The 21902-nt window shown below is 41.8% G+C and overlaps 1 protein-coding gene across 1 annotated transcript; it reads right to left on the bottom strand.

Moving 5' to 3' along the window:
* Positions 1-1394: 1394 nt before the first annotated feature.
* Positions 1395-17136, bottom strand: LOC128146580 (galanin receptor type 1-like). Its single transcript, XM_052798042.1, is given in 5 exon segments — positions 1395-1730; positions 13632-13697; positions 15322-15408; positions 15410-15786; positions 15789-17136. Coding segments are annotated over 5 exon segments (1071 nt in total). The 5' UTR covers positions 16012-17136; the 3' UTR covers positions 1395-1412.
* Between the last annotated feature and the right edge of the window lie 4766 nt (positions 17137-21902).

Here is a 21902-nt window from a genome sequence, read left to right as displayed (position 1 = left end):
TTTTCTTGACTTAAAATATGTGGAAGGAAAATGGGAGGAAGGTTGACTTCTGATAAATTACCCAGGTTATAAAAGGCGGTGTGGGCATACTTGACACTGAGGTACAAAATATATATGTTAAAAATGAATGATTGGTGTATTACACATTACAGAAATCAATTCTATGTGTTCTGATGGCCATAACAAAAGATGCTGAAGATGTTCTACAAGGTTATATTTGGATATTTTTGTTACATTTTTTAGACGTATAATTTGTAGTTTAACTTCTGTAACTCACTTTTAAAAACTCAGCAACGTAGTCTGTGAATCTGGAATCGTGTTACAGTGAATCCCATGACAGGTCAGTCTGGAGTGCAGCACACGATATTATCAAATTAGACAACACAGTGAAATAATAAAGTTCTTTCAGCCATATGCTTCTTAATTTTGAAGTAATATGCACTTTATATATTTACAGACAGTAACCTTGAACTTAGTACAAATGCTCTAAACTGATCGTTGCTAGGGCACTGTTGATCAAAACAGTTCATCAAAAAAAAAAAAAACAACCCCACAAACCTTTTGGCATTTATATACTAAAGTGGCCAATAAAAAGCTCTGGGTAGATATACTTAGAGAACACTATATTTACCAATAAAGCCTTTTGTAAACATTACTTTCAACAAAACCACAGTTCTTTTAAGCATATATTGAGAAATACCACTTTCCTACTGTTGCACACGAAGAGACAGTTACTGGAGCCAGTGGTTAACAGCAGTAGTTACATTCAGGAGCACAGAGACATTCAAACCCTGGGATATATAAGCTGATACAGAGCCACCAAATGCAGATATCCACATCACTGACACATGTCATGTGAAAGGTTTTACTACCCAATAGGTAAATACTATAGCAAAGCCTTCAAGGAGATTTGGACACCCTATCACAGCTAGCGAGCTAAAAATACATGTAGCTCGCATATGGTCAAACTTGTTTCAGAAACAAAGACATATTAAAAGACTTTTTAGTTTGACTTTTCCCAAACTGCTTTTCAGTGCTCTCTAAATGTCACATCACTCATTGTTCACATCCTAATGACTGTCTCCACACATAATTAACTGCTCTTTTCTTGTCTGTCCATATTCTACCTTCTGTGTAACTCTTATTTTAGACTTTATGGGCATAACTACAACTGCATACGAGTTCTATCTTATTGGCACTACAAGGACATTCAGGTAGTTCTGTTGCACATAGCCCAGTGCCTAGCAAGGTACCCTAGGACAAGCTGTGTCAAGTGTCCTAACAGCCAGATGGAAAAATGCCTCTTACCACTCCTGTGATCTGACAAAGTCCACTTTTTTTCAGGCTGCACTGCTCCCTGAAATGCACTTGTATACCTCCTCTTCCTCCTGAAATGTATTTGAGAGCACAGTTTACACATTAGTGGTCAAGTGCGTGGCAGAGAAGTTCTCCATGCGTATTCTAACCAGTTTCTCAGTGGGAACCGGCTGCAGGAAGAACTTGCAGGTGAAGACTTGCTGGCAGGCCTTGCGGAAGTTTTCCGAGAGGAAAGCGTAAATGATGGGGCTGATGCAAGAGTTCCCATAGGCTAAGCAGTGAGAGATGATGCGGAAGGTGAAGGAGATGTTGTTCAGGGGAAACTGCCCAAACTCTGCCCACATCGTGATGATGTGGTGTGGCCGCCAGGAGAGCAGGAATGCGGCAATCACAAGAAGCATTGTCTGTGCTGTCTCGAAAAAGGCAAGATCACATATTAAATGGTCACAGTGATCAAGTCAGTCTGTAGTATGAGTGAGTTTGCCTTCCTCTGTCAGTAGTGAAAAAGCATGCTAAAACCCAACACTCCTCCCTGGAAAACAAGGATTGCCTAGTTTTGGCTCAAGCAAATAACTATAGGCACTGGAGATAGTGCCCATGAAACCTCAAACGATACAGAGGCTGCAACAGTAATGCTAACTATGTTATGTGGAAGAGTGGAAATAATATTCCCTAACATCTGGAGGCTGAGGAACATTAAGACTATTGAAAATAACTGCAGGGGAACATGCCACTGAGAGGAGTAACAAAGACTGACCTGAGGAGAAAGATTTTTCCAGTAGCTTCCTTCTTATGGGAAAAAAAACCAAGAAAAACAATGCGTGAAGGATTTTTTTTTTTTTTTTAAATATGCAGTGATCTTTGGTTAGAAGTATTCCTAGCTAGACAATTACCTGAGGGAGGCTCACTGCGCCTGTGGGATCGTAGCCCGTGTGCTGGCTGGGTTACAGGTGTGCCCTGGCAGCGCTCGCTCTCCAGTCAGGCTGGCCAGTCACCATCGCAAGCTGTCATTTGTAAGCCCCAAAGCTTGACCTGAGGTAAAAGTTTCCCGAAAACAGTGTCCTTCAAAGTCACCATCCACAATGAAGGTTAACATGAGGTGAGCTGCTGACTGCAGTTGTGGTAGCCCCACAGCTGGGGAAGAGGAACGAGGGATGAGGTAGTGCCTTGGGAAGGCTGAGGAACGTTTAATCAGTGGTTATAATGGCTACACCTAGCAGTTGTTTTGTCTGCTAGAGAAGGCCTGCAGGATTTCGCATCTCGTTTCAAAGCACGCTATAGCATTCTATCTCTATACCTGTTATGCTAAAATGTATAAATAGAAGTTAAAAAGACTCAGGCTTACATATATCTAACACCTTTTTTCTTTCTCAGCACCCCAACAGCGAATACAACAGCTGCTGCAAAACCTTTGTATGTTCTCTGACTTTTCTGCAGCACTGCACAGTTGGCATGACTTGCCAAATTAACCATGTCTCCCAGGCAGTATTTCAGTGATGACTCAGGTGGCTGGGTAGAGCTGGTCTCAGGAAGGAGATTTTTTGGATTCCCATTAAACTGGGAGGGCATTTAATGGGTTGTTTCTTCCTCTCTTGGTACTCTCTGTGGCTGTGTGCTTTGGGTGAGGTGGAAATTGCAGCGTGTTTTAGCAAGTCTGCCCCTCTATGGCATATGCTTGGCCTTGTTGGAAATGTAATATGAGGAAAATAAGGAAATTAGGAGTACCAGAATTAATGAAGCAAGGTTTCCTAAGGAATCATGTCTTTGATGGATTCTCTGGTGCCCTAAAAGAGAGTAGTGGTACAACTGAAATACTTCTCAGACCATTTGCAGTCTTTCCCTTGTCGGTGGCTCTCCAGGTACTTAATAGAGTTTCACTCATCTAGAGACTACTTCAGTGATGCATTTTTCTGTCTTCCTGTATCAATGAGTTAGGTATCATGTTCATGAATGTATACTGGCTAATGGAAGGCTTCTGTATTGCAGACTAACTACCAACATCATGTTCTGGAGGTGATGACAGCATGGAGAAATGACAGCATGCTCCAGGGAAGAGCAGAGTGACATTACTTCATAGCAGAAAGAATATAAAGTGATTAGATCTTGGTGCATAACATCTGGGATTGTAATGACTGCACTCTCATACATGAGAACAGTGGGAGACACTGCTAAAATATTTATAAACAAGTCTTATGTTTGTAATGTGGCTTGTTCGAAAGGGTTGGAGATATGGGGTGAAAGTGGAGGAAATATATTTGTCTTCCAGGTTCTTCTGTTTCATTTTAGTAACTGTCCTGTAATACTCTTGAAGTTTCCTAAGATTATTTAGAAATTTAAATACCTTTTGTTTTGATTTTTTTTTTTTTTTAATGTCAAAATACTTGAAAAGTCACTTGCAGCTCTAGGAAGCTGCTACACTTATGTGTTCAGATATAGTTCTTTATTAAATATCTGGCTAGGGCTTACTTTATCTAGACAATTGGAGTTGGATCAGGACCTTCATATTATGCTGACCTTCCTAAGTAACAGTATTAAAACCTGCAAAACATGAGGGCACACTAGAATTCTAATTATCGTTTATAACATACATTTAATCTGATCTTATATCTGAGTGAATCACACTAAAATGTTTAAAGTATATTCTGCTTACTAGGACACTAGTAATGTGGGGGAAGGCTAAAATGTGCTTTACATGGCAACTGCTTTTCCTTCTACTTGTTTAAACCTGCAGAAAAATCAACTGCATGATAAAGAGGGGTTTTCTCTATGTTGGACAGACACCATCTTTACTCTGTTTACATAGGGACTGCAGTAATGATCTGCAATAAAAACATGTGATTATTGAAGTGGAAAAACGTGTTTGGATGTGAGCCAAAAGTACCACCTTCATTTGTTTTAGCCATATTAACAAGCCAGTTAAATCTGTTAACCTGTCTAGGAAGATGTTATTGCATCAGATCAAGATTGCTCTGCAGATAAGAGAAAACATTTGCCTACAATACAAGTTAAAAAAAAAAAGAAGGGATTTCTGTCAAATAGGTCTCTCAAGTAAGTCTGTATGAATTTTGAAAGGCAATAACCAGTAGCGTCTTCTTGTACCTGGCATACTTCAGGTGCTTCCTTGTTTTGCCTACTAGAATGCTGTATGACGTATGAGGTGACAAAGCATGTTCTCATGTGAGTGAACAACCTCAGCTCTCAAACGTCCTCAAACTGGCCACACTGGGAACCAGATGCTGTCCTTAAAAAATATACTGGTATGATTAGAAGTTGATGGAACTGAAAGACACAGATGTAGTGGTCTTGTGGGGTCTAGCTTGTCTATGTGGTATGATGGGTACTGAAGAAATCATTAATAAACAGGTCCCATCCTTAGCTTTCACCAGCAATAATCGTGCTACTTTTTTGCACTCTATCAATGTTAAGTAGCTTAGGCTTGTTACCTTTCATAGCATCCTTCTGCTTAAATTAGGGGGCTACAAGCACTGAAATATTCTTTTGAATAAGGGATATATACCTAGATTTTTTTTTCCTTCTATTGTGAAGTAACAAACTGCACATTTAACATAGGGCTTGCTATTAAAAAAATGGGCTTGCGGTTGCTAGGTATTAGCACAAAGCTGTTTCTAAGGTCCAGCTATTTAGGATTTTGCAGATGGAATACATAGACAATACTAGAGCAATAATATATATAATTCATGACTCAAGAAACATGTTTTGGAAATGGAACTTGTGTCTGTTTTTTCAAGTTGGGGAATATCTAGTCTAAGTATATGCTAAATAAACCTTTCAAACATGGAGCAAGATTAATTTGTCAAACATATTTGAGCAAAATAAGCAAAAGCTGTTCACTTAATCTCTGACGAAGTTTATGAATTAAAATGAAACAAAACTACTTGTCATTAATAAACCAATTAAGTACGTATGAAGGAAGCTAATTTAACAGAACTGACATGCACATATGAATTTCCTGGTAGGCTCTAAAGTGAAGTGTTCTTAAGAAGATCTGCTTTAAATGATTGACACCCAATGTGTTTCAAGTATATTTTGAAAGCATATGCAGAAATTGAGTGTCGACAACCTACCCAAGAAAGACTCCTTATAAAGTGCCAAGAGAAGTGGTTAAAACAAAAAATACTTGAAATAGGTACACTAAAGATGCTGTTTGGCCTTCAGAAAGGCTAGATGAGAATTTCTACACAGAAAGTGCTGGAAGGAGACAAATTGTGGAAGATGATGTGTGTATATAGAGGAATGTATTTAATTTTTTCTTTCATCTAAAAGGATCACCTATTTAGTTAGGCCTAACTGTGCCAAATGAAGCAAGAATTGCTACCAGGCGTTCCAGAATTATGGCCAGAGAAATACTGAAGGGGAGGGAGAAAGAAGTGCTGTACCATTAACTTGTTTGAACAGGTGAAGTCAAAGGTATTTTTTTTAAGATTGGTCCTCTCAGCCATATCTAATCAGGAAACCCAAAGCTGAAGAAACTGTATGTGGGATACTTGGAAAGTAATGGGCACACAGTGAACAATCCAGACTCGATAGAATTGATCAATTTGTGAGCCAAGGATGTTTTGTAGGCAGCAGACTTCAAGGATGCTTTGCTTGTGGACACATATTTAGCTAACGGTAGTAAGAGCATTCCAGATGCCTTTAGAAGGCCTTGAACAGAATAAACAAGAAGACAAAAAAAGAAAGATGCCAATTAGAAGAACACGGGTGCGCATTCCACGATAAAGGGAACTTGGCAAAGAACCTCAATTCCACAGCTTATCTTGACCAATTAGACTGAGACAAGTTTCGCATGTTTTAGCTAATACAACCAATTATGCCTTATGTTTATGCACGTGTACAGTGTTGTTATAACCAATCACTAGGTGTAACTAGGCGCGTGGACAGCTCACGCTAACCAATCTCTAATTTGCTTATGCGTGAACAGTAACTAGAATGAACATATAAACTGAGCTATCTTGGCAATAAAGTGGCATCTGCTTGATCATATTGATTGTGTGCAGTGTCCGTGACTTCCGCGTCAACAAGTGGCGCCCGAACAGGGACCCTCGGATCGGTGTTGAATTCTACGACAGGAGCCAACGGAGAGAGGGTGCGGAAGCCGGCCGTAGGCTAGTGCTGCCCCGGCACTCAGGAAAAAAAAAATGGTACCAGTACCGTCGTGGGAATCTCGTCCTGATCAGGCGAGCGGCCGGGGAGGAGATGGGGTCCACTATGTCCAAGGAAGAGGCAGCAGTGGTTAAGCTCCTCCAACATATGCTCTCTACGAGAGGATTAAGTTATGACTCGTCTACCCTGAAAGCCCTGCTACTATGGGCGAGAGAAAAAAGCTTACTCCCTACTTTTGGAGATGCTTTTGCCATCCCTACTTGGGAAAAGATAGGGCGAGAATTATGGCATAACATAAGTTCGGGTTCAAAAGAGGCGAGCAGATATTCCACCATGTGGAAGTTAATTATAGAAACTTTAAAAGATATGAAAGCTGAACGTTCGGCAGTAGCTTCTGCTTTTGCCGCACTGCAGCCCGAAGGGCCACAAGGGATGCCATCCCCGGCGAGCTTCACCTTTGCGCCACCACACATTCCAGCCGTTGTTCCAGCCTGTGTATCCGGCGCAGGGGCTAGTGCAGTCAGGAAATCTGTGGTAGCAGATCCAGAGCCCAGAGATCAGCCCTTGGAAAAAGCCGACAGCCTGGCAGAATTTCCACCACTACCAGCAGAAGAGACGGAAAACAACTTAGTCTCTAATTCTCGTCCTTCATCACCTAAACCAGTTGCCTCATCCCTGTATCCACCACTGCCACCATCCACTCCCCCATTCCCGCTCGAGGGAAAGGAGGAACGGGCAATAGGTTCGGGGGATCCACAACTAAAGGAACTGTTACAAAGGCTAGAGACTCTTGAAGCCCGCCTGGAGCCGTCGGTGAAGTCCGAGCCGTCGTCTTCAACTTTTCCTGCACCTCCACCACCCTTCAACGCAGGATTTTCGTCGTTCCCGCAACCACCTCCAATGAATCCTTGTGTTTCCCAGGACATATCGGGTGAGATCGGTGCCGTGGCTCCTTTGCCACAGCCACCTCCGGCAACCTTATTAACAGGGAGTGGGGTGGGAGATCCGGCAAAAAGATGGAAGGGGGTAATCAGAGATGCTTTGATTGAAGGTGAAATTATTCCATCTGTGTTTCCAGTTGTGGCAGGGGCGCATGGGGGTTCTGTTTGGGAAATGTTAGACTGGAAAGTTTTAAAAGAAGCTAAGGCAGCAATCACTCAATATGGGTTAAAATCACCATACAGTCAATCTGTTATTCAACATGTATTTTCTACACATTTGTTGACACCATACGATGTTAAAATGATTGTGCAAATGTTACTGCTTCCATCTCAGCAGATTCAATTTTATCAAAACTGGCAAGCGACCTGTGAAAATGCAGCTGCTATCCCACGACAGAACGGGGATCCTTTGTTTGGAGTGCAAGCTCAAATGTTATTGGGGGCAGGTCCTTATGCCAGATCAGGATGGCAGGCACAATTTGCCATAGAAGTTTTACAACTCAGTCAAGATTTAGCTTTTAAAACATTGAACAGAAACCTTTTAATTAGTGTGGGTACAGCTTTTGAGCTTAGTACCTGGGAAGCTATCGGAACCTCCCTATGGGATGAAATTAGTGACGGGTCTAAAGAAGTTAAAGGTCTTACAACTTTATGGAAATTAATGAAAGCAGATCGTAAAGCATCTGCGTCTGCTTTTGCTGCTCTCTCCCCCACCACAAGCGAAGGAAAAACGCGGAGAGAAAAACATAATGCAGCGAGAGAGACTTTTGGAGCTTGTCTGCCTGCTCCTGTGCCCTTGACTTCTGCTCCACTCACTGGGACTGCCGATATTAATCAGCCATCTGACGGTTCCCAAGCCTCCCTAACCGTATGCTTAAAGGAAACCCTACAGAATCAGGAGGCTGCTGTGAAGCGAGAAAAAATGCCAACCGTACCCTTTGATGCACCTCCCTTCCCCCCCCCCCCCCCCACTTTCCTCCTCCTTGCTGCATTTGGCCTGTTATGGGTGACACACATAAGTGAAGAATGGATGATCCAACAACCAAAACAGAATGTATGGGTAACTTTGACGAACATAACGCATCAAGAAACTATATATCTTTCTGTCACTACCCCTGAAAACCCTTTTTCTACCTCTTTGGTGGGGTTACCTCTAGACACCTGGTCAGATCCAATGCCTGAATTTTCCCTTTGTACTAACCCACAATCCTGTGTCGATAATTGGGACGGTGTGTATGCACACCTGCCTCAAGTAATGCAAGAACTTCAAGAGTTAGAGGTGTCAGGATCAGTCATCATGAATGCCTGTGTGATGTTTAATTACACCTATAACACCACTCGAAAGGGTCAGAATGTAAATGCTATTTTGCCTGTATATAGAAATGCTACAGCTTGGTGTAACTATATCTATTCCAGAATATCACGCTTTTTTTTTTCTATTCCAGCTGCTTTACCTGCAGGGATGTTTTTAATTTGTGGGGATAGAGCGTGAGGGAGAATTTCATTGAAACTTAACGGGAGGCCATGTAGCCTTGGACGACTTACGTTACTGACACCCGATATCAATATGATTCCCAGTAAAAGACTCACGATAACTAACACAGGGTTAAGTGGATGACTAACAAGTTTAAGAATTACGAGATGGTTGAAAGATTTGCTTATACATGGCTTAGTTATTTTAATTGTAATATTAGCAGTTGTAACGATTGTACCACGTATCATAAAAATAGTTGAACGTATGAGTGCAAAAGCATTTCATGTAACTTGGCTTGCACAAAAAAAAAAAAAGGGGGGGAATTGTGGGAGATTTCATGGAAAATGGGAGACATTTCTTTGAGCCTGATTATTTAGAGTTAGCGTAAGTAGGCCGCAGTTAGCATGAGTGGGCCGGAGTACGTGACAGCTGCAGTATAAACGGACTTTGAACCACCAGAAAAACAACGGACATAAGGAACTTGGACAGTGGAGCAATTAATAAACAAGATAACAGAACTGCAGAGGCAAGAAGGAGCTGCAAGAGCTTTAACGCAATTAAGAAAGCTGTCATTTCGGCTTACAGCATTTAGCTGCAGGATGGGGACTTAGGAGTTGGTTTGTATCTTTGTTAAAAATCGGGGTTTCTTTTATTCTTATGTATTTTATTAGGTATAATGTTGCTTTTACTGTGTTTAATTAATTGTGCTCATAGATCTTGTAGGTTACCTTGGCCAACATAACAGGTCAAGATTCTCTGTGCATTGCAACCGCATCACAAAACCCATGAACCAGTAGACAGGATGGCTATGACTCGTGCAGCGCGCCTGGCCAGCGAGCGTATGCATCATAGGCTCCCCATATTGCAACCGAGGCGGATTTTGGCACCCGCTGGCCACGTGTGCTTAAATCCGATCCTCTGCAAATGTATAAATACCGGGATTTTCCGAAGAGCATCGGGCTGGTGTACGGCAAGGCCATCGTTGCCTCCATGGGGACGCCCATGTAAAGCTGGCACCTATCGATTGCTGGGCTGAGTTTGCGGTGCAAGACGGCATGCAATGTTGCAGAATAGAGCTGCTACTGATTTTCTATTGCTAGCACATGGTCATGGTTGTGAAGATTTAGATGGAATGTGTTGTATGAATTTATCTGATCACTCTGAATCGGTCCATAAAAGCTATACAAATGATGAAGGACCAAGTTCAAAAACTGCAGGTTAGTGATGGTTTGGGATGGTTAGACAGGCTGTTTACCCATTGGGGAATTATGGGATGGATAAGAGATCTGTTAAAAATGTTGGGAATTGCTTTGTTAGTATTGGTAGTCTTGTTATTAATTATCCCTTGTATACTCAGTTGTTTAGGAAGGATGGTACAGAATGCAATGGCTAAAGTCTGGATTGTTCAAAAACAAAAAGAGGGATTTGTGGGATACTTGGAAAGTAATGGGCACACAGTGAACAATCCAGACTCGATAGAATTGATCAATTTGTGAGCCAAGGATGTTTTGTAGGCAGCAGACTTCAAGGATGCTTTGCTTGTGGACACATATTTAGCTAACGGTAGTAAGAGCATTCCAGATGCCTTTAGAAGGCCTTGAACAGAATAAACAAGAAGACAAAAAAAGAAAGATGCCAATTAGAAGAACACAGGTGCGCATTCCACGATAAAGGGAACTTGGCAAAGAACCTCAATTCCACAGCTTATCTTGACCAATTAGACTGAGACAAGTTTCGCATGTTTTAGCTAATACAACCAATTATGCCTTATGTTTATGCGCGTGTACAGTGTTGTTATAACCAATCACTAGGTGTAACTAGGCGCGTGGACAGCTCATGCTAACCAATCTCTAATTTGCTTATGCGTGAACAGTAACTAGAATGAACATATAAACTGAGCTATCTTGGCAATAAAGTGGCATCTGCTTGATCATATTGATTGTGTGCAGTGTCCGTGACTTCCGCGTCAACAACTGTAGAGCTGTTTTTTCACCTAACTCTACAGGTCAAATCTGAAAACAATGCAAACAGATACATTTGTAAAAGTGAGTGTCATAAATGAAATTCTGTAACTTACTGCTTTACGAGAAAATGATAGTAGTAATTTTCGACTGTTGGTAGAATTCTCTTCAAATATAGCAAAGAAATGGGTAGTGTGCCATTTATATATAGGTAAGGAAAGACAGGAGGGGAATTTAAACCAACCAAACTGTTTAGGGATTTGTTGGTGATTTTGAGACCTAAAGCAACTTTTCCAGCTTGAGAAGTCATGAAATTATTCTATGCAAAACAACAGTGCTTCTTAGCACTTTATTTGCTGTATTTTACATAAACAAAATTGTCAGCAGATCTTGGTTGCCTTTTCTCATGGTAGCTGTTAAGCATACAAGACTCTGACTGTGCTTTCTGCCTGTAGTCTGCACTATCTGCTCAGAAATTATACTCTTGGTTCTCAAATATTAATTCACAGTATATCTGTGGCAGCATCAGCGTTCATCAGAACGTCAATAGACAAAATAAGACATGGTGTTCTTCAAGTAATCTGTTTCATCTAGGTCTGGTGGTGTTCCTGCAATACATAGCAGCTAATTCTTGCATAATTTATTGCCTTAGAAAAGGTGACTAAAAGGATGTTTATCAGAACCTACTTGAAATTAGACGAGCTGGACTCATAACGTTAATCTCAGTAAGGTTCAGGAACAAGCACATGAACAAAGTGGTATTTGTGAGGCTTTATGCTTACTTCATGAACTCAGCAACTGAACACAGAAACCATGATCAAAAGCACTCTAAGGGGAAAAGGAAAGTAACTCCCATCAAGGACATACTGTGTGTGGTGTATTATAACTTTTATAGTCATCTTGTATTTGCAATATTATCTCACAATACCAGTTGAGTTCTATCCTTACAGGCCGTGTAGGTGCAAGACCAATTATGGACTGATACTCATAAGTATATTACCAACAAAACTGAGTGTACGTTAGTGAATGTAATGAACCAGTAGAAACTAAATACAATCTGTAGTTAAATCTGGTTAGGATTCATAGGCATAAAGGACTGGCAAAATCTCTGTAACAGCGCTAAATCAACTAGAAGCAGCACAGACCAGACCATTAAAACCATAGCACAATATTGCAGAGGATACACCTGAAAGATAATATTATTTTTATATCAAAAACCCTTGAGTTTTGTTTGAGATGCTACTATAGCTGCTAAAGTGCATAGTTAACCTCCTAAAGTACCTCTGCTTTTTCCTGAATAGGTCGATCAAGAAGACATCTATGTTGATGACAGCCATACATTTTTCTGTGATACCTTAGCTGCATACAGAACATTAACCTAATAAGACTGGCTTCCTTCTGAGATAAGGAACAGATGGCTATGTTATGTTTAGGGATATACCTTTTTTGTCTCCATTACAGTAAGTCTCTTCGGTGAAGGAGAATTCAATAGAGGTACTGGTTCAGGTTATTATGAGGTATAGCTGCAGCATGCTGAAAATCTAGTCTCTTGAATTCCTCATCTTGTGAGTGATCTAGATTTACAGGGGGCATCCAGTAATGCTAGTGAATAGATCACTGGACACAACTTGTCATGCCCAGAAGTGGTTCTGTGTTTCAAAACATCTGTAGCTTGTTGCAGCTGTGGTACCAGTGTCTGTCTTTTTTTTTTGCTGGAGTCACGTCAAAGATTTGATTTCCTGTCTTGCACCCTTTTCAACTAAATGGCCATGTTTGCCGTAATGACCTTCATTTTTGTCATAGACAGAACCATGGCAACATCTTGTAGGGCTGCTATAATGTGGCAGGTAGCCACTGAAACTGGCCAGTGCATTGGCTGAGAGCAAATCAAAGCATCCCCTAGTCATCTCCATTGGCTGTCACGTCTGCTTGGAGGCATGCACACTGCTCATTTGGGTTGTACAGTTGCTGTGCCACAGGCACAGACTGTGACCTGACTGTCCTATCAGCAGCTAATGACAGTACTCCTTTACTTCCTGTCTTGGATTAGCCAGATAGATAGCCTACAGTTTCACTTATCGCTGCACACTCAACAGTTATAACATTTCTGACTGAAATAGTATTTTCCCCTTTCACGTCAGGGAAATCTGATGTTGCATCGCTGAAGTCAGTGAGTTTTTCCACCTGAAAACTTCTATTAATAATGGCTTATTCACTCTAAGATTCTTAGAAAAATCTTAATTCTATCCTTAACGTCTTTCCCAGTAAATACTTGCAATTCTGCTTATTTCATGCAGCTTGAGCAAGGGATAACCCTGTTCTTTGGCTTGCAAAGGGATCAAACCAGGATCTGAATCCACCAGCTACTTAGACGCAAACCTGAAGAAAGATCTGAAATGCAAAGTGCAGCAAAACTTAAGTACTTCAGTTTCAAAGTTCTTCATGTATTTTCCTTTGAGCTTGCTGAAGTGTACTCAAAACACCTAGATATTTTTGCAGTCTGAGTATCTTACTGGCTGCCAATGTAAAAAGATAGTATTTGTGGGATTCTATGATAGCACAATAAATCAAAAGGCAGTCCAGCAGGTGTGTATATAGAGATCAATACAGCATTTCAATAACAGCATCGTTATGTACTGTGTCTGTAAAGATAAAACAAACGGTCAACATGAATTCTGAACCAGAGCTGAAAGATTGGTACATGAATGACACTTAAGTATGCGGATGGAGCTTGAAAAGGCTATTAGTTATTTTAGAAACCTGACATACCTATTATATTATAGTCAGCGTACAGATTAAACCAAAGATATTTACCTTCTCCTTTGATCTCTCTGACTTCTTGGAAATGTTCTTTACTTTCATATGGAGATGATATAAAACCTTGGGGGGGGAAAGGAGCAATATATTGAATGGGAAATTGAGTTGTGTATATTAGTATTTGAACTTCTCATACAAGCACCGAAAATTAAAATAATTGTTTTAGCATGACTTCAACTGAAGTTGAATTGATGCTTTGAGACTTTTAATTCTAAGCCCTCCACAGTTCTTCCTCCTTAAAGAAACAAGGTTTAGAAAAAGCATTAAAACTGCTGTGCTTCAGAAATGTAGTTCAGCATATATTAAAAGCTCAGCTGGCTCTATGCTGAAATCCACAAGTCTTTCCTTGGATTTTGAATTTTAGATTGTGCCTCAGATTATCTACATTTATTCTCTAGGCTGATTATATACACAGGCAGACAGCAGGCTGCCAATACCGTACCCTGGTGTGACTGTCTTGCCGCTCCTGAACACAGCAGTAACAAATAGGGCAGTTGGAGTGGGTTCTCCTTTCAGAGGGAGAGTCATAAGAAATCTTAGAGCACTGTAGGGAAATTCTCAGTTAATAACATCTAGGTCAAGCTTTTGAAACCTGATTACAGCACAGCAGTAACCTGGCAATGTTTGTACTTTGGCCTTTGGAGCTAACAGACTAAATTTTCTAAAGCAATTAATGAAGAAAAATATATGTCTATTAAATGCAGCTTACCTTCCAGTTGCTGCTGTGCTCACCTAGGGCAGTAAGGGGACAAACGGCTGGAGCTACAGTGACAGGAGTTAAGAGCTCTAGTTGCTTTTTCCTCTTGTGACAAGCAAGGCCTGAGATTTAGAGATTTTTAGCTTAAATCTAAGTGCATTTCCTGTCCTTAGCACTGATGATAGCAGAACAGATTAGTATTGAAAGTAATGTATTTTTTGATTAAACAGAGATGAGCTTAAATTCCAGGAAAACTTTTTTTTTTTTCCCAAGAGGGTAGACTTGCAACTGACTAATGATCGGGAAGTCCAGTCTCTGGCAGTCCCATGGTACTCCACAATAGGGTATTAATTCAGAATTCACAGAAAACTTATTCTGCATGCTAGCACAACTCATAGACTTACTATCAGTCTTAAACATGCTAAAGATCAGTAAGGGGAAAAATAAAATTTGAGTGATAGCAATCCATGAGGAGAAAGGAAGAGATTTCTTGCTGAATAAAACTCTGATCCTAAGATCTCTTTTTGCAAGCCTTTGCAAGACACAGTGTCTGAGCTTTGTGTCCAAAAACCAACAGAAGGGAAAGAAAGAAACTGGGATGATGTCTTTATCTAATACTGTTTCTGTACATTGTCTGCATAGATAGTTTCTCCCTCCATGGGTTTTTCCTCTTGCCAGGAACAAACATTTGTTATCAAGAAAGAACAAACTGAAAAATAGGAAAACCAGCAAGACTCTTTAGGGATTTGGGTGTCAGGCTGGGTGTCAACTTAGCAATTGTAATCCTTTTTGTGAGCTGGTGTAATTTCATTCTCTGTTTTCTTTCCCTCCCCCTGCCTCAGAGAAGTATTCTATACCAGGAGAGAATATGGAAAGGATTGGATCTATTATTTGTTGGCTGGGTAGCTTGAGTGTACACATCCAAGCCACCAAGAGTCTGGGAGTGATCCTTCCCTCCATTTAGACATTACTCGCCTCCCTCTCACCCACCTTGGCATAGCAGCAGATGATGAGCACCAGGGGCAGGAGGTATCCCACCAGCAGGATGGTAATCTTGTACATCTGCTTGGCTGTTGAAACCATTTGCCCAGTGCTCCCAGCAGAAGGAGCTGTTGGGTGCTTGCTGATGACCACTCATGAGGACCTGGTGCTGGGCCACAGGGATGGCAATGTGTAGAGACAGCAGCCAAATGACAGCCACGCCGAGGGCAGTGTTGCGCTTGCTGCGGATGCAGGGTGAACGCTTGGCATGGACCACAGCAATGTATCTGTCCACAGACATAGCCACCAGAGTAAAGATGCTGACCAGCATTGTTGCCATGGCCAAGTAGTGAACCCACTTGCAAAAGAAGGCACCGAAGATCCACTCTGGCAGGGAGTAGATGGTGGCCTGGAAGGGAACACAGAAGAGCAGAAAGGAGAAGTCTGCAATGCTCAAGTTCAGGATGAAGACGGGTGTCCCCCAGGCCGGAGACACCCCAAAACAACCAACACCAAGGTGTTTCCCACCATTCCCAGGAGGAAAATCAACCCAAAAAGCACCAGTACAATCACCACCTCCGGGTCGCCCCTGGTTGCTCCTGACCAGCATGTTGTGGCCCCTGTTTGGTTAGTCTCAATGCTGCACTTGCTGGTGTTGGCTCCAAGGGAAAGCACAAAGTTGTCTTCCTGCTCCCCCATGGAGCCAGGCTGCTTGGAAGGCAGGGAGCAGTCCCTGTAGCCCTGACTGCTGTTGGGCAGGTCTATGTTTGTTAGTGGTGGCCAGAGGCTGAATGCTTGGGTTTTCCAGTGCTCTGTGTCTTTCCTTAGGGGAGCAGTTTTCTTCAGATGATTCTTCCAAGCTCTGTCTGTCTCTGGTGCAGATTCTTCCAGGAACTGGCAAAAAAGGGGGTTGAGGAATTTGTCTCATCCAAGAGGTAACTGCAGGTTTAGCAGTTGGTGCTGGAGAAACTTATGTGGCAGAGAAAAAGTCCGTGCCAGAAGGGCTGAGGATGAGGCTACCCTGGGAGCTTGGAGCAGAGGCAAAGCAGCTGCTGTTCAGTTTCCACACGCCCTTCCTCTTCTGTTTCCCTCCCACGGTCAGTCCGTGGATCTGCGGCTGTTGTACCTGCTTTCCCAGCTCTGCTCGGAGCTGTGGCAGAGAGAACAAATGCTGTCTGTGACCTGAGCCCTTCAGAAAATAACCCCAGATCAGCTCTGTCCCCATACATTGCTACTCACAAGGAGGGCAAGAGCAGAGGAAAATCAAATTCTCATCCAAAAGGATGGGTCAAGCAGCAGCTGCTGAGCGATAGCGTGTGCAATTCTGTGAGGAGCAGCATTGGAACTGGCTGCATGAGGAGGAAAAAGGCTAAAATATGTTTTTTATCAACAGAGCAGGATTTTTTTTGTTTCATAGTCTTTAATGTGCTCATATTAGAGCATAAAGCAATCTGAATAGTTGTGTTTTCAGCACAAAAACCTGGGAGAGCCTTAGATTCAGCAGCTGGGTCCTGCCATTTCTTGGATAGCTGCCCAGATTCCTTAGTGCCTGAGTATTCATGAATCTTGTTGATCCAGCTGTAAAGAGGTTCCAGGTTCAGCCTAGTAGTGCCAAGAGCATCTGCACTGGAAAAGGAAAGGTCTTGGTAGCAGTGAGCAGCTGTAATATCCCCTGCCAGGGAACAGAGATACGGATTAAAGAAAAAAAAAAAGTTTTATTAAGGATTAATGGCTTAGTTATTGTAGTTTTTATGCTTACTTATAGAAACAGTATGTATGTTTTAGAAGGCACTAAGTAACTTTGTTTTAATGGTCTGTTTCCTCATGTTTCTTAAGGGATTCTGTGAACTCTACAGGCAGTAAGGAGGGAACAAAGTTTAGGCAAACATTAACAGTACCTGCACGCAGTGATTTATGCATGCAGGACAGCTGCTTACATAGAAGAGTATGCATCTCTGTTTTCAGTGCTTATGAGTCTAGGCACTTGGTCAGAGTGGGCCACCACTGGATTCTGTGGATGTGAGGTTTAGACTGGGAGAGCCCCTTAATTTTTGAAACGAAGTTCAGCAACTGAAAATTGCCTTGCCTTGTGACTTGTTTCTAAGCTCTTGTTGAGAGGTGCCTTCCTTAGCCTGCACTCATATACTCTTGTTTAAAATCTGTTATGAAGCTAGACTCCTTATTTCCCCCCATAGTTTTGAGGCTAGTTATGGGGTGAGGTGGCAAGTGGCCAGGGAGTGAAAGATGTCCTAGCTGCAATGGAAAAACATATCTACCCTTGTTGTGTGCCAGTGAGCAGATCACCATGGCTGGACCAGCTACTGGGATGCCACCTGCAGCTCTCTTGGTCTTCTGCGGTCTGGCTGCCTTGCATGCTGTGGCACAGCACCTCAGACACCACTGAGTCTTCCAGTCCCCCAAATCTTCTGTCTGTTTGCTGGGATCTCTGCCCTCAGCTTGCAGACAGCTGCTCGCCATGCACCACGTTTCAGTGACCCTGCAAGCTCTGGGGTTGTGCTGCAGATTTGAGTGCCATCTACTGGCATTTCACCTCCTTCACTGCTTTCAGACAGCTCCTGTGGCGGTCCTTGGCCTTTCTTTCTCTCATCCAGTCCCACCATTCAGTTATGAACTCTATCTGCTGTTGTTTTCCTCTTATCCTTGTGCACATACACACCCCTAAATCATGAAACTTAAATATGCTTGCTTTTCCTTTTGTGATAATATGTGAGCACTCTAAGGTTACTTCTTGTAATACTATTCATATAACTTCATGTAACATTTTAGAGAAGGCTATTGAAAGTGATTTCAATAGCTATTTCTGTATTTTAGATCTGTTTGGGGTTTGGATTTTTTCCCTTTTTCTTTGGTGGGCAGTCATACCAGCAATTATTATTTAAGAAGCACCCATAGCAATCATAGCAAATGAGAGCGTGCATTTTTTTCTTTTAGTGGGTTTGGGCAAAATAATAAAAACTGCACCACGAGTGGTTTCTACTGCAGTGGATTTGAGACAATGCATGCACGAATTTGAGAACTGCACATGTGTGTCAGCTGCAGAACAAACACAGCTTTGCAGATCTAAAAGATTGCATGGCACACTAAGTGGAAAACGGGCAGAGGACAGCACAGTTCTAGCAGTGAGGAGGGACAGATCATAGGATTGTTTAGATTTGTAAAAAAAGTTTACAAAAATCACCTAAATTCTTACAGAAGGGACATTACCAGCTTTCTTATCCATCATCAGAATCCTACTCAAATTTTTTAAAAAACTGGACTGCTCCAGGTTTTTTTTCAGATTTCAGTGAGAGTGTTATAACTGGCGGAGTGGGAGAAAAGGTGAATACTCTGGATGGAAAGTGGCAGTCACCTGCTGAATTAGACATCCAGTAAACTAGGTGCAAAAATTCATCTTGCTTTCACTAGGGAACTGATATGCTGTAAATCTGACTTCAAATGGAGGCTGGCTGGTGTGGGAGTATTCCTGGCAGGTCTTACTTGGGAGGAAATATATCTAGCAGTAATTTACGTGCTTTGCTGAAAACTTATCCTGAAACTGTGTGTACTGTGGCATTCAAAAGCTCCAAAAAAGGTAAAGATTCCTTCTTCTGTTTCCCTCTTTCTGCCACTTCTCAACTGCTTTAAATGGTGTGTTTTTGACTGGGAGAAATCCCGTCCTCGAGAATTCACAGCCCAAATGCAGTCGGATGGGAACTGACCATGCCGAGACAAAGTACTTGCCATAAGACATATTCATTAGTCCAACTAGGAGGAGAAGAGCAAGTCACTTTACTGAGTGAAGGAGCAGAAATAGCAAGTGACCCTGTAATGTCTGATTTGCTGAGAACATCCACATTGTGTGTGGTACTTCAAAATTCATGGTGTTTCACCTGAAAACCAGAAACAATAAACGATAAGTGGATTGAGATGCTTTACAAATTCTGCTGTTCTTTAGAAACTCTGTTGCTTCCTGGGTGAAGACAACAAACATTTAAGCATGAGTAAGAGGATGTAGGAAAAGGAAACTGGGTATTCTCTGTGGGAGGAAAAAAAAGGTAGAAGTCTGACAGACATCACCTAGATCAAGACTGAACTGGAAGCCAGATGCTGTTGCCATTGTTGGAGTTGATGTTGGGCTAAATGAAAGCATTGCACTCGCGTGCTGAGTCCCTGACTAAACAGGCAATCGGAGGTGTCCTGTTGAGAAAGGACAGCACTGGACCTTTATGGATAAATTGGCAATCCCACAGTAAGGAGACAAGAGGGATAATGTCAGCCCTAGGAACAAGGGTGGGGGGAAAAAACCCAAGACATTAGATGGTAGTATTTAAATGGTAACTTTTTTAGCCTGTGTAGGTACAAACTACTTTGTCCACTTTCTGATTGCTAATGGGTGCTTCAGCTCCTAATTACACTGAATATCAGGTATGTTGTAAATCACTCTTACTGTTTTGAGTCATGGTTCAGCTTTTTGATACCTGTGCTTTAGCTTTCTAAGCCTTTTGTATTTTGAGTGGAAGGAGGCCACTCAAGCATAACAGCAAGCAAAAACCTTACTGCCATACTTCTCTCTCTCTGGAGAATGTGGGTTACATCTCAGATCCATTTAAAGGAAAACAAGCAGGCGTCCAGCCCCAAAAGTCCAGTTTGTGGCTTTGAGTTCAGTAGCTGTCTTGGGCTAAAAGGCCTTTTAGGCTGAGTGACAAGGTACCTAGATGCAACTACTAGGAAACAAGCAGTGGTAGGTCTGAAATCTCTTCACTTGGATTGTAGCAACCCTCTCCAGTTGTGATCCCAAGCTTGGTTATACCCTCATGAGAGAAGGTGCAGTGTCCATTCCTCTTGAAGTATGACCCCAAGAGAGGCAGGAGGTCCTGCTGCCTGCTCTGCATATATTGGCCCCAAAAATGAGAGCCCAGATTCAATTCCTTTCCAACCCTGCATAATTCCTTTCCTAGAGGAACTGAAACCTTTATACCCTTGACACTAAGTTACTTGTCCATCAGGCCATAAGCCAAGCTGTACAGGGTAGTCTTGCTCATGTAGGAACTATGATGAAGTGCTGCAGCGAGTACAAACACCACAGGACCAGAAGAAAAAATAATTGACTGTTCAAGTTAGGCACTTGGTGGAGGAAAGAGGGGGTTCTGAAGTGTGACTTCTCTGCTTCATGAATTTTAGGATTAAAACGTCCATATAATGAATAAGTAAATCCTTTCAACTTTCATGAGCTGTAAGGTTTGAGTCTCTTGGGTGGAGGATTGGAATTGAACCTCTGTATCTCACTCTGACCATGAAAATGTCAAAACATTGTATGATATGAAAAGATAGAAACATCTTTTATGAGGAGTCTGAAATTGTTAATGTGCTATGTCAGTATGTGAACTAAACTGGAATCTCAGGGGTGATAAAGAGCCATTCCTTGTCACTTGTGGATCCTGGAGGGCTGGACAGGAGTTTGGTAAATAGCTGCCCATTTGGCACAAGCCTGTCTGTGTGTGCACAAGGGAGAACCTTCAAAGCACAGAAGGGGTTGGTTTAATCAAACAGCTGGCTGAAAGGGTACTCTGCTGCATATAAGTAACTAAAGTCACAATTACCAAAGATCAATCACTTGGTCTCTTTTGAAGAGTTTCAACTTAATCTGAACAGTTTATTAGGCTGTCAAACTCTTCCCCGATGAAAGGGGTTTAGATCGAACATAACTGAGAAGAGAGTCCTTTCATTTTAATTGATGACAGCTTCTAGTACAGCTGCTCTGAGCTCTGTGATGTTGCCATTGGGATGGTGCAGTCAGGATTTAAAGCAGATGGAGGTTTATTGATTGATTCTTAATCTATTAGATCAGTTTGTACTATTTTTCTCTTTAATAAGACTTAATCGTGGAACTGTTTGAGTGGGCTGTTGGCTGTCTCTGTGGATCTGCTTTGTTTGTATTGCTTAAGCATTGGCTCAGGTAAGAGCTCGTGGAGTATGCGGCCATGTAACAATAGCAAAACAAAGCATATTCTTAAAGGTAAATAGAGGCTAAATACTGACATTGTGACAAACCAACCGAAAGTGTTCTGTGCTTTCCATCCCCAGCAAGGACAGGAAGATCATATGGGTGTATCTACACAAATTTGCATGAAAATTGCTCTTCTGAACTGAGGCTGCTAATTATCCCCACTTCTTGTAGCTTGTACCACAGTCACTCTCCAAATTGGCTTCTATTGGCCTGCACTATTTCCTAGCAAACACATAGCCTAAAATATGGTAAGCTAAACTCTGGAAATGTTCTGATCTGGCAGAACTTCATGTTATATTTCACTCTAAAATTTGCATGGAGCTGATCCGAAGTTAATATTCTTCCCTCATATGATTAGACTGTTAACTTGTTTCCACAGAATAAATAATTTTAGATAAATTTCTAACTGATTTTTGACTGTCAATCAAAGAAATGGCTGATTTAGTAGAAGGTACTTTGAACTAAGAAAAGTCCTTTAGGTTCCAAGTCCTTCAGTGCTATATCTGCACTGCTCTCAGCAGTACACTCCTTTCCAGGAGTGTCAGTTCTTGCAAATTCCATCTTTCTCTCATCCATTTTAATG

The sequence above is a fragment of the Harpia harpyja genome, chromosome 9 (genome assembly GCF_026419915.1).
Source record: "Harpia harpyja isolate bHarHar1 chromosome 9, bHarHar1 primary haplotype, whole genome shotgun sequence".
In the NCBI taxonomy this organism is placed as follows: domain Eukaryota; kingdom Metazoa; phylum Chordata; class Aves; order Accipitriformes; family Accipitridae; genus Harpia; species Harpia harpyja.
Note: the sequence above shows the minus strand (reverse complement) of the source record. Positions and strands in the feature narration are given on the sequence as shown.